At 40.4% G+C, this 11,366-nt stretch overlaps 1 protein-coding gene across 2 annotated transcripts in view; it reads left to right on the plus strand.

Annotated features, from left to right (window-relative positions):
• The window catches only part of MICAL2 (microtubule associated monooxygenase, calponin and LIM domain containing 2), a 147,744-nt gene that overhangs the window by 39,023 nt on the left and 97,355 nt on the right, over nt 1–11,366 (plus strand). For both annotated transcript variants that reach the window (XM_027881789.1, XM_027881790.1), the window contains exon 4: nt 4,951–5,308. In XM_027881789.1, the coding sequence (XP_027737590.1) occupies nt 5,045–5,308 (264 nt within the window). In that variant the 5' untranslated portion in view covers nt 4,951–5,044. The remainder of the gene's footprint in view (nt 1–4,950; nt 5,309–11,366) is intronic.

Genomic DNA, 11,366 nt, shown 5'->3' on the forward strand with positions numbered 1-11,366 from the left:
AAACCAAACCAACAAAAAGCTGTTTCCTCCAGATAGAAATATTTATATTGAAAATTGTCACCATAAAACAGAGTGAATGATGAGAGTAGAAACGAAGTTGAAAAACCTAGAAGGGCTATGACATGGCGAGTTTCACTTGCTAACTTCACTTATAATATAATAGTGTTGAGATGTTAGACACCTCTGTCAGGCAAGAGACAGCAGCAATACTGTAGTTTTAACTGATGATGAGGAAGGGCCTAAGCAGATGATAACTACAGATGTTGCAGAATCCAGTCTTTTATTTCTGTTGATGTTTCTCGCCTTAAGCAAACAATAAATGTATTGTGTCCTGCATGCCAAAGTACAGTCTTAATAAAAGAATTTATTCTTGGTAAACATGGAAGAATTAGGGTTGTATTGAAAATGGGATCAAGATTAGTGGTATTGAAATGTGAGGAATTTAATTCTTTTCCAGTCTCTCTGAGGAACATGTTCTCAAATATTAGAAGCAGAACATTAAGGGACTAAGGAAGGACTTAAGTGCTGCAAGTTTGAATTAAATTAGCGTTGTTCTCTCTCCAGTGGGACAGCTAAGCCAGAAAAGGTTTTTATTTTTTATGTATTTTACCTCAAGACCCTGCTGACAAGTAACTTGCATGGTACTGCTGTGAAATTTATTTTCATTTAATGACTCATATATGTCAACTTTATTGCTCGCTCAGCTTGCTGCTGAAAGACTTCATGTGCAGACATGAACCAGCTCTATACATCCATTTAACTAGAGATACTTAGTGGGATTGCCCTGACAGTGGAGCTGCTTTTTCAGTATTCTCAAAATCATCTGCAGTAACCAGAGTTTTTTTCACTGACAGGGCATGTCAGCCAAGGCTGGAGGCATTTTGCTTTCCTGTGTCTACACCTGTACACTGCTTTAATTTCTACTTCCTCTCTGTCCCTTTTGCACTACTTTCCTTTTAGCTGTAATAAGATCTTCACTTTCTTCGTGGGCAGCCACCAGGCATGAACAGCACTTCTCAGCTTTCCTTATGTGACATTCCTGTTTGCCCCAGCTGGAGGCAGAAAGGAGGTAGGGATAACTTCTGACCGTAGAAGGGGCCATCAAATGGAATCCTCCTTCTTCCCAGCGTTTGCACTTAGTCCCTCCAGAGACTCCTGTGTTACCCTGGGAAGCTGCGTGGAAAGCCAGATTCTTCTGTGTGCTTAATACCTCATGTGTGGGACCTAAAATGCCAGTTCTTGTTAGCTGTAAATCTAACCCACGGATGCTTCAGTTCTGACTTAAAAGAACTGTTTGTCCAGACTATTTCCTGTTCTCTCATTCTTTTCCTTTCCCTGGCCCAAGTTTTTATTTGGCTCTGTAGCGCTTCAGTAAAGTTGCAAATAAGCTTCATTATATTTTTGGACTGTGCTTCCAGAGGAAGTTCAATAGTCACTCTATAAAAGCATAGTTTCAGTTTCAGCATCATTCACCTTGATGAGACTTTTGGATCTGTATTTCATCCCTAGAGTGAATAGGGTGAAGGAAGAACAAGGATAAATGATAATAACTCAAGTACTTTGCCAAACATTGTTATTTTTTTCTACTACAGGTAAGCAGTTTATGCATTGCCTCTTAAGTCTTTGAGACAGTTATAGAACAGGAAACTTTCATTACAGTTAACCATGACTCTGTTCAACTTCTTGTCCTTATTGCATTGTTTCTAGTGAATTATGTACAGTACTGCAGTGAAGTATCAGTGACTCCTCAGAAAAAAATGCATACTTTTCCATCAGCTGCATATACTTAGAGCACCATCTTCCTGTCTGTCATCTGTCAACACAGTGTTTGTGCCAAAAAAAGAAAAAAAAAAGAGAGAGAGAGAAAAGAGAAAATAAGTGGTGTTTCCAGCAATCCAGAAACCCTAGTAACCAGAGTCTCCTGTCTCATCCTGGCTTTTTGACCACAAAATGAGACTTTTTTGGAGAATATGACCTCTGACACAGTGAGGAGAAATGCTTCACTAGTGAGCAAATGTCTCAACTGAGATGCCACAGCTTTTCAGTATGGACAAGATGGGAGTGTTTTGGAAGTTCATGGGGAGAAGATTTTTTGCCCAGAAAATGTAGCCCCAGTCTTGGCTTTGCTGTGCTGGAGGAGGGAAACTTTAAGGCTGGAGAAGGTGTCCTGCCTGTCCTCCCCAGTGGAAAGGCAGAGGAACCCAGGCCTGCTGCTTGTGTTTGTGTGTGTGTGTGTGCAGCACCTACTTCCACTCCTTGCTAAAAATGTTTTTGTCCCCTTCCCATTGCCTGCAGTGGATCCTGATCTTCTGCCTTGTCCTTGCTGTTATCAGCACTGGCACATGCTGTTTTTCTTTTGTGGTTGGTTCAGATACGGCTCTCCTCCCTTAGCTTTATTCTGCCCCCGCTTCCTGGCTAGATGGAAACAGCTGAAGCTGTAAAACTGTACTCTCTGTGAGCAGAAAAGATACTGAATTCAAGAGCTTGTGATCAGACTCATTATCAATTGTGTCAAGAGTTAACTTCTAAAGATACTTGTGTTGAATGAACATGTAACGACAGTCTTCTGATGAGCTAATAAAGCAGTGGGGAGGAAGCACTGTTTTATAGCTCTTGTGTTGGTCAAAGTCTTTGGTGGCACTGAGACAGTACCAATGTGAGTTTATAGCAATGAAGGAAATCTAATTTAATCATGCCACTCCCTTAGCTGATATGTCTGAAGTGGAACATTTCACTGACACTTCCCCACTCCCCAAGAGTCTATTTATTATTATTTTGAGGGAAAAGGAAAATACTTTGATTTTGCTGTTATAAAATTACCTCAGGCAGGTGTAGAAGTTGTGCAAAGTAAATGTTTAGCCTCGATTTTAATTTTTTTTTTTTTTAAATGGGTCTTAAATCCTGAGGCGCGTGTTTATGAAGCTGTTTAAGCCTCATTGTAGCATCTTAGATTGTCTTCCGTGGTTATTCCCCACCTTTCCCTCTCCCTGTGGAACTTTTGGATCTACTGGCCCTTTTTGGACTGAGCTAAACCACTCCTGCAGCTCTGCATTCCCAGAGCCAGGACGGGTGAGGGTCATGCTGGGCCTCCCTCACAGCCTCACTGCAGGGCTAAGGTCGCTGGGCTCCTCCTGCTCACGTGTAGTTGTTGGAGGGGTTTTCTCATTGATCACTGAGGACTTGAACCTGGAAAGGTGCAGGATGTCCTGAACTCCTTTTGAGTCAAAGTGAGTTCACGGCACTCAGTTTCTTGAAAAATTAGACCTTCTGAACGTTGGGGCACGTAAAATGTTTGTGCTTTTACCTCACAAAGCCACAAGGCTCTTCAGAGAAGGGCATGGAGCATACTATAAATGAAGTATTCAGAGGGGAAAACAAAAATTTTGACTTATTCTTGGCACCAAATATTTAAGCATGACATTTGGTCTAAGAAAATGTACAAACTCTCAACATTGCCAATTTATTTTACCCACAAACCAACAACAGACTGATGATGTGCACACAAAGGTTATTTATTTTGAGCACAGCCAGGGAATGTGAGTATTCCAAATGCTTCCTCATATCTCCCCATGGGATCTCTTTAATAAGTTGCATAATATTTTTCTGTATTAGAGGATGGTAAGACAGACATGGTAGGTCTCAAATACACTGGTTATGTTTCCTCTTTTCTTCTTTGAAGGAAATGCGAGCAGAGAATGAATAATTCATGAACAGTGTTAAATTAAAAAGCATAACTTCAAAGACCTTTCTAACAATTTATTCTAAAACTATCAGCCAACAGATGATGTTCCAAGTAAAATAACTAATTATGTGGGAAGTTAGGCAAGCAGTGATTTAGTTTTTGGTTTCTTGGACCGGTAGATAATTCTTTAATAGTGAGAAAAAGAGTACATGACTTAAATTTCTGGACTTGAGTCCAGGTAAGCCCTCTTTTGAGGACAAGTTTATACATAACCTGTAACAATTTTCTTGGAAAATGTGAAAACTGCTTGGATGTTTTCTGTGGACCTTGGCTGACTCTAAGATGCTCCCCATTAGAGATTGAGAAGAAGGTTAAAGAAGGATAAATATTTCAATGAAAGTATTTCACTTCTTTGAAACTTACGTTAATTTAGAATAGCATTGCTCTTGCACAATGCAAGAGTATTTATCTGGAATATCAGGCACAGTTTGACAGTGATCATGTTACTAGGAAAAGCCAGTGGGGCTTAGCGGGCCAAACATCATTACTTTATATCACCAGCACATGACAAGGTAAGACTCCAAACGCATAACTTCAGCATTTAACATGTGGAGACGTGGAGATAAAATTCCTTTCTATGCACTAGAGCACCAAACCCTTTCTCGTTTTGGCAAGAGAGTTGGGAAAAGGGGGACTCTCTGTGGTTACTTGTTTTCTGTTTCTTCACTTCTGGTGTAACTTGTGATATGTTTCTGCTTAGCCTGTTTGGTGCATTTGCTCATGGTTGTGCCGATTTTAAATTGCTCTGGCTAAGCTGCACTCTTGGCCTTAGCTTGTGCAACAGGATAAAAAAAATCACTTAAATAACGTTGACTTTTGGCTTCAGGTTTCCATGAATTTTTGAGATTAAAATGTTACCAGATATGTACTTGCTGTGATGTAAATGCTGCTTGGGAAAAGCATCTGGACACTTGGGTTTTCTTCATCAGTTACCTAGGACTGAACAAAAAATTAAAGAATTCCTCAGGCTGTCAGTGAAGCTGGTTCTTCTTAAAGCAACAGGCTTGAGTTTGCAGGGTTTTTAAAACAGTCTTAGTAAGTAAGTGTCATGACAACAAAGGTATGTTAAGCTTGTTTGTGACACTTGTGTGCCTGTTTGTACCTGGTTGTCCAGTCACCATATGTTGCCTTTTTATGTTCATACTGGATGTGGGTTAGTTTTGTTATGCAGAACATGCTTTAATGTGACCTGCGTTTGTCTTTTCTAGGAATAACATGCTTGGAAGTACTCGATATTGTTGAGCACCTGTACCCTGGCACGAGAGCTCCAGCTTAATCCTTTTCAAACTCTTCTCTCACAACATGGGGGAAACCGATGATGAAAAATACAGTCAAGCTGGCCAGATATTTGAGAACTTTGTACAAGCAACAACATGCAAAGGCACCATTCAGGCCTTTAATATTCTCACTCGCCAACTTGAATTAGATCCTTTGGACAATAGAAACTTTTACACCAAACTAAAATCAAGAGTGACCACATGGAAGGCCAAAGCTTTGTGGAACAAGCTTGATAAAAGAGCAAGTCACAAAGAGTATAAACGTGGAAGATCTTGTATGAACACTAAGGTAAGTGGAGTTCAGTCTTGGATTTCATAGCCTGGAAACTTTCAAACTTGTTTTTCTGTAGAAGCAAGGTTTCTACCCTCACATGCAGTGTTTGCATTCATGTAACCCTCCCTTTCATATATGGAAACTGTTATCAACTGATCTGGACAAATTTTAGATATTTTTCTTCTGCAAGTTTTGTGGAAACACATGAAATGTAAGAGTGAGGCTGAAAGCAGCCTGCTTTACAGTCTGTCTCAATCGTGGCACGCGAGTTTTCTACCCTCTTTAGACATCAAGCATCAGTCAGACATAAGATGCATACTGCACTCATTCCAGGCTCAGGAGAACTACTTGCTTTCTTAAACTGGGTTTTGCAAGGTACAAACCAGAGCACATTCAGCAGGCTCCTCAGTTTGCTGCTCAGTGCATGCTATAAAGAGACCAAATGTGTTCCAGCAGCAGTTCCTAAACTGTTCTCTAAAGTGCTGCTTGGAGGTCTGGGGATCTGTCTTTGTCACCTAGCATTGGCTCTAGTAGACAAACAACATCAAAAGAAAATCCTGCACTATTTATGGACTTAAATACTTTCCTGTGAGTGCTTTTTCTCAAGCAGAATATGGATAATTGCTATGTGGTAACTACTGAAGGGGACAGTCTGCTTGGTTGTGGAAAGGACAGGAAATGATCTTCTCTTCAGAGAGAGTGCAATACATATTTTGATAGAGACAGCCACTGAACATTGGTATAAATCTGACTGACAAAACTGTAACAAATACTCAAGTTTATGCCAGTTGTTTCATCTAGCTATCACACAATATTTCAACTAGCTTTGTCTCAAGAGCAACTCACTTATTTACTGTCAAGTGATGGCAAAAAGTTGCCCCAAGAAGGGTAACTTTTCAGAAGATACTTGGTTGTACAGAGGTAGAACAGAGAGGAAACACACACTAAGGAGTACCTAGACACCTAACTGTGAAGAACTTTCTAATTTAAATGAACACTGAAGGGTTATTTCATGGATAAGCAGTGTTGAAAGTCTTTCTTATTTGCATCATTGCATTCAAGCTTCTCAAAAAGACCAGGGAGAAGGACACCAGTTACCTTCAGTACTTATGGAGCCCTTTTTTTTTTTTTATTAATTTTTCATAAGCTACCAAAGATTTTTGTTTTCTAAGGTAATAAAGGTCCTTAATAGTTTTATTTAGAAGAGTGTCATTGCAGCTATTTGCACTGTGTTCCAGACAGCCTCTGTTTTTCCCCTTTCCTTTTTCCCCCTTTCATTTACCTTTTTGACCTGTGCTTCCTTCCTCTCTTTTGTTCTTTGGAAAAGTCCTTGAACATACGTCATGGAGCATCTTTGTGATGAAAACCGATGGGAAAGGGAAGGAATGAGAGAGTGTCTGATGATTAACAAATTATAGGAAATATTCCGCATGTGCCTTAACCATGCACATACAGCCCCAGGTCCAAATTTCTATGGTCAGTTTGAGGAAGTATTTGCAGCACAAAAAAGCAGTTTTTGAGACCCATGTGAATTGTAAATATTAAGTCTTCTCTCAAGTGTGACATTACAAAGCCAAGGCCTAGTTCTGCAAACTTCTTAAGCAAAGTGATTAATTTTTATATATTGTGAGAAGACTCATGGAAATCGCTTGGTACACAAAATATATAGCCTGTGTAATGGTTTACAAGGTTGCCAAGAAGGAGGCTAATCAACACCTTCCACAGTGTTGAAAATTTGATATTTCTGCTCTTTGAGATTAAAGATTTATTTTTAGTGGCATGGTGTAAGTATTTGCAGAAATTAATCGACACATATCTATGATGCAAATATGATCAACTCGCAAATCAATATAGAATGTCTGTATGTGAATAGTGTGGGTATAGATATGCTGTGAAATACTTGTAGATGTTCATCATGAACCTGGATCGTGCCCAGACCTGCACTTGACTGTGTCATTGCTGATTTAACGAGAGAAACATGAATCTTCAGATTGCTGGGAATGAAGGCAGTAACCGCAGCTTGTGGGCTCAGTGGGGATATCTACCAAACATTCCTCACACGTGAATCACAGTCTGCTCTGAAAGCCTGTCTCTGCTCCCTGAATGAGGGGAGGCATGTTGGGGAGAGGAGTGCAGACTCCCAGGTCATTGCAGTGGTGGGCTCTGACAGCCCCATTACAGATAAGGAATTCTCAGAAATGCTGGCAGCCCAGCCAAGATGCCAGTGCAGGGAGATTAGGCTACAATAGACATACCACGTTCCCCTTTGGTGCAGCTGGTGATGTTAAGTTTCTGTCTTGCATGCTATGCCAGGTACCATTTTTAGTAGTGAAGCAGCAAACAGGAGTTGGCAGCTAAATCCTGGCAGCAGTGCCCAGCCCTCACCTCTGCAGGGTTGCCAGGGGAGTGGTTGAAGTAGATCAGCCTGGAGTAAAAATCTTACTTGTTAAAGCAGGATCACAAAACAAGCAATGAGCTAAGTGGCTTTTTTGCAATTGCAGCTCTGTAGACAGTGCCAAGGTTGCTAGTAGGCATCATTTTAACAAAATACGTGACTTGAAGGCTTTATATGAGGTTGTGGCCTTGAACTCTGTAGCCGAGTCTGCAGCTCATGGTTCTTAGATATGGCTTTACAATCTTCCCAATCTTTGGAGGAGATAAAGGACATACAATACAATTGGGTTCTAAATTACTCATGGGAGGGATTTTTTTGTGGTTTTTGGGGTTTACTTTTTTTTAAACACAATGAAAATCTGCTGCCTCACCCAAAAACTGTTCAGTTTTTTTACGTGGTATTTAAGATCTGAATGCTGTACTTGCTGATTTTTGTGCTTATAAACTCTTCAGCCACACTTAAGTTACTCATTACAATATACACAAGTTTTATACATACAGAATGTTCCACTCCAACTAAATAACAATAATCCTGTGTCTTCCCTGCCCTTGAAGAACATTGCCAAATATGGCTTTCAAAGTTTCTACAATGATACAGTTTTAAGCTGGATGAATAAAACCAGTTGAGCAATTTTCAAGAAGTTCAAACCCACTGCTATTTCAGAATGGTCTTACTGGGGGCATTATTTTCCCTTGAATTCTTTGTAGAACCAACAAACAAACAAACAAAAAAGGGCACCCCAGAATAAAACCAGAGTGCTGTAGAAAGACATCCGCAAAATTGGGGCAGAAATAAACTTTTTCTGAAATGGTTGGAGCTTACCTGTAGGGATGTTAATTCTGTACAAAACATAAGCTTCCTTCAATCTCAAACTTGTAAGTGGGGAATGATTCCTCTTCACAGTTGCTGTTTCTGGAGCTGGCATTTGCACAGTTCATTGGCATTAGAGGGGAACAGAAGTCTGTCTTAAGTAGGCAAAATTGTAGATATCACACTGGTTTTTGCAAATATGGCTAGAAAAAGAGCACAAATTTTTTATGGTGGCAAAATTTCTCTCTGGTTTTTGTCTTTTACTAATAAATACAGGGTAGTGTGCTTGGAATCTAAAGTGATTATTTCTTCAGGGAATGAAAGGTAGCTGGACAATCGAAGAACATTAAAGGTTTAATATATGTTGTTCCCCATGCTGTAGTTTGAATGTCTCTGTGCAATACTTACTGCAGTGATGAACGAGAATTCATCCAGCTAGTGTTAGTATATTCATTAGCTGTTTTAAGATGAATGTGAGTGTTCCCTTTCTGTATGGAGCACACTCATTACTTGCAGTTGATTTACTGTCAGTTTAGCTGTGTAAATGATATGAATATGTGCATGTACATATAAATGAGGCTCCCACTGATGTTTGAGGTTAGGTATGTATATGGATCAGAGGGTAGGACCTGGCTCATGCTACGCACCTGAAATTCTGGCTCTCCCATGCTTAAGGAGAGAAGAGATTGCTGCACATGAAAACATGCCAGACCTACTCTGAAGGAAGGTGTTGATTCTCTAAAGCATGCAAATGTGGGGGTGCCTTCCCCCCCAGACCTGTATGCTGTATTTTTCAAAACACATGCCTACACTTGAGAACTAAGGAAACTTTGTTTAAAAGTGCCACTGTGTAATTATCATCTGCTTTAGTAGACTATGGCATTTTTCTCTGGAAGTACCAATTTCAGATGATGGTGCTGTGTGTTGAGGGAAGGGGGGGAGCCACACAAATTCCTTGGTACAGCTTTGGTCTTAGCATCATCTGTATCCTAGGCCTTGGGCACAGTTCCTGGGCAGAGGACTTGTATAGTCTGAGCTGCAGTTTTGAGGCTGAACTGAACAATATTAGCCTAAAGCAAGGAAATAAAATTAAGAAGTTTTGAGTGCTGTGTATATAAATATGTGCATTTGTATGTAGATGTGTATATAGAATGATACAAATTCTTAAAACACAAATTATTTTGAACTCTGCCATAGAATCATTAATGTTGGAAAAGACATCTAAGATCACTGAGTCCAACTGTTAACCCAGCACCACCATGTTCACCACTAAGCCCCAAGTGCCTCTCCAGTTTTATTCTTTACTGAACTTGGTCTTTCAAATCTTATTTTATAATAGATTAGGTTTCCTTCGAAAAACTCATGTTGGGAAACATACTGCAAGGGAACAGCTCTAAAAATACATTTAACCATGTTTCCAGGACTTATGTGAAAAAGCAGAGTGGCCCTTTTTTGGTGATGTGACGTGCTGTCAGTCTTACCTGGACTTAGTGGCATTGGTGACCCTGCTGCAGAGAGGGCTCCAGGGCTCCTCGGGTGGGTTAGTGATTTAGCCAAAGCAGCATTACAGAGAACATGTGGTTTCAGGGGAGTTGGGGGCCAGGGTGTGAGAAGAGGAGCCCTGGGTCAGAAATGGGTTTTGTGACTGACTCTGTGCTAGTTCTGAATCTCGTCTGCCTGTGCTAACCACAGTGATGTGCCTGTGAATGATAAAAGCAGGATGGTCTTTGTCTCCCAAACCCCTTATGCCCCTTTTAATATTGTCTTCATTTCCAAAGACTGCTAAATGTGTTACTGGGGAGTTTACAAAACCTACTTTGCCTGGCACTCTCCTTCCCACAGAGCTGAGAAAAGGAAAGGTGCTCCTGGGCTGCACTGGGTGCTGCCACGTGCTGGAGCTGTAGGGTGATCAGCAGGAGGAGGAGTGGATACCAGGTCCATATCCTTGTTGTTAGGTAGAAATTGGCTTCCCGCCAGTCCTCTGTTTTTTGCAAACATCCTTGTCTGCAGTCTTGCCCCCCATGGTAAATGAGGCAGGTTTGGTTTTAGGTGTCTTCCTCTCCCCACCTTGCTCTGTAGTGCTAAACAAGTACTTGTCTCTTAATTAAGCAAATTATCCAGCATGTATAAACCTGCAGGTTTGGTGGCTACATTTCTTCCCAAAGTGCTGGCATTTGCTGATCCTTCAGAGACAACTGAAGGCCAGGTTTCTCCAGTGCTGTGCGTACTGGTACAGAAGTCAGTGAGGTTGTGTGTTCAAGTGGCCTGACTGATTGCATCCCTTGAGACAAATATTTGTTTTTTAAGAGAGTAATTGAATTGTAAGATGAAAGAAGGGAGCGCCAGTTGTGCTCCAACTCAAAAATATCCATATTGTAATTAAAGCTTCAACCTGTTTATTCTATAAAGAGCAAATATCCAGAGGCACATCCCTTTCACTAGTTTCTTGAAAATGATTGAAATGGGGAGATTTCCAAACCTCATAATCAGGGTTTATAATGAACACACCAAACTTATCATAGATATATTAGATAGTGTTGCTAACTTGCTTATTATAATAAAGAGGCATTCCTGTGAAGGTCATAGAACTTGACACTAGAAGTTGACTGCTGAATTTAGGAAGCTTAGGGAACGAATGGTTGTGGCTTTGCAGAGAGAGACATTCAGCTGCTTTTTTGTGTGTATGTTGTTTGTTGTTTTTTTTAATCCAAACACACAGTGCTTGGATAGTAGAATCCAGAGCTATTGAGATTTTTGGGAATATTAAGGGCTACTTATTCTAGTGACTTTTGAAGTGACACCTAGGTGTGTTTGGTATACCTGAAAGACAAGATGTTTGTTTTGATATCTGTGCTTCTTTGCTTTTGT

The sequence above is a fragment of the Empidonax traillii genome, unplaced genomic scaffold (genome assembly GCF_003031625.1).
Source record: "Empidonax traillii isolate 1590-97213 ecotype Southwest subspecies unplaced genomic scaffold, ASM303162v1 scaffold95:size1152806, whole genome shotgun sequence".
Lineage (NCBI taxonomy): Eukaryota > Metazoa > Chordata > Aves > Passeriformes > Tyrannidae > Empidonax > Empidonax traillii.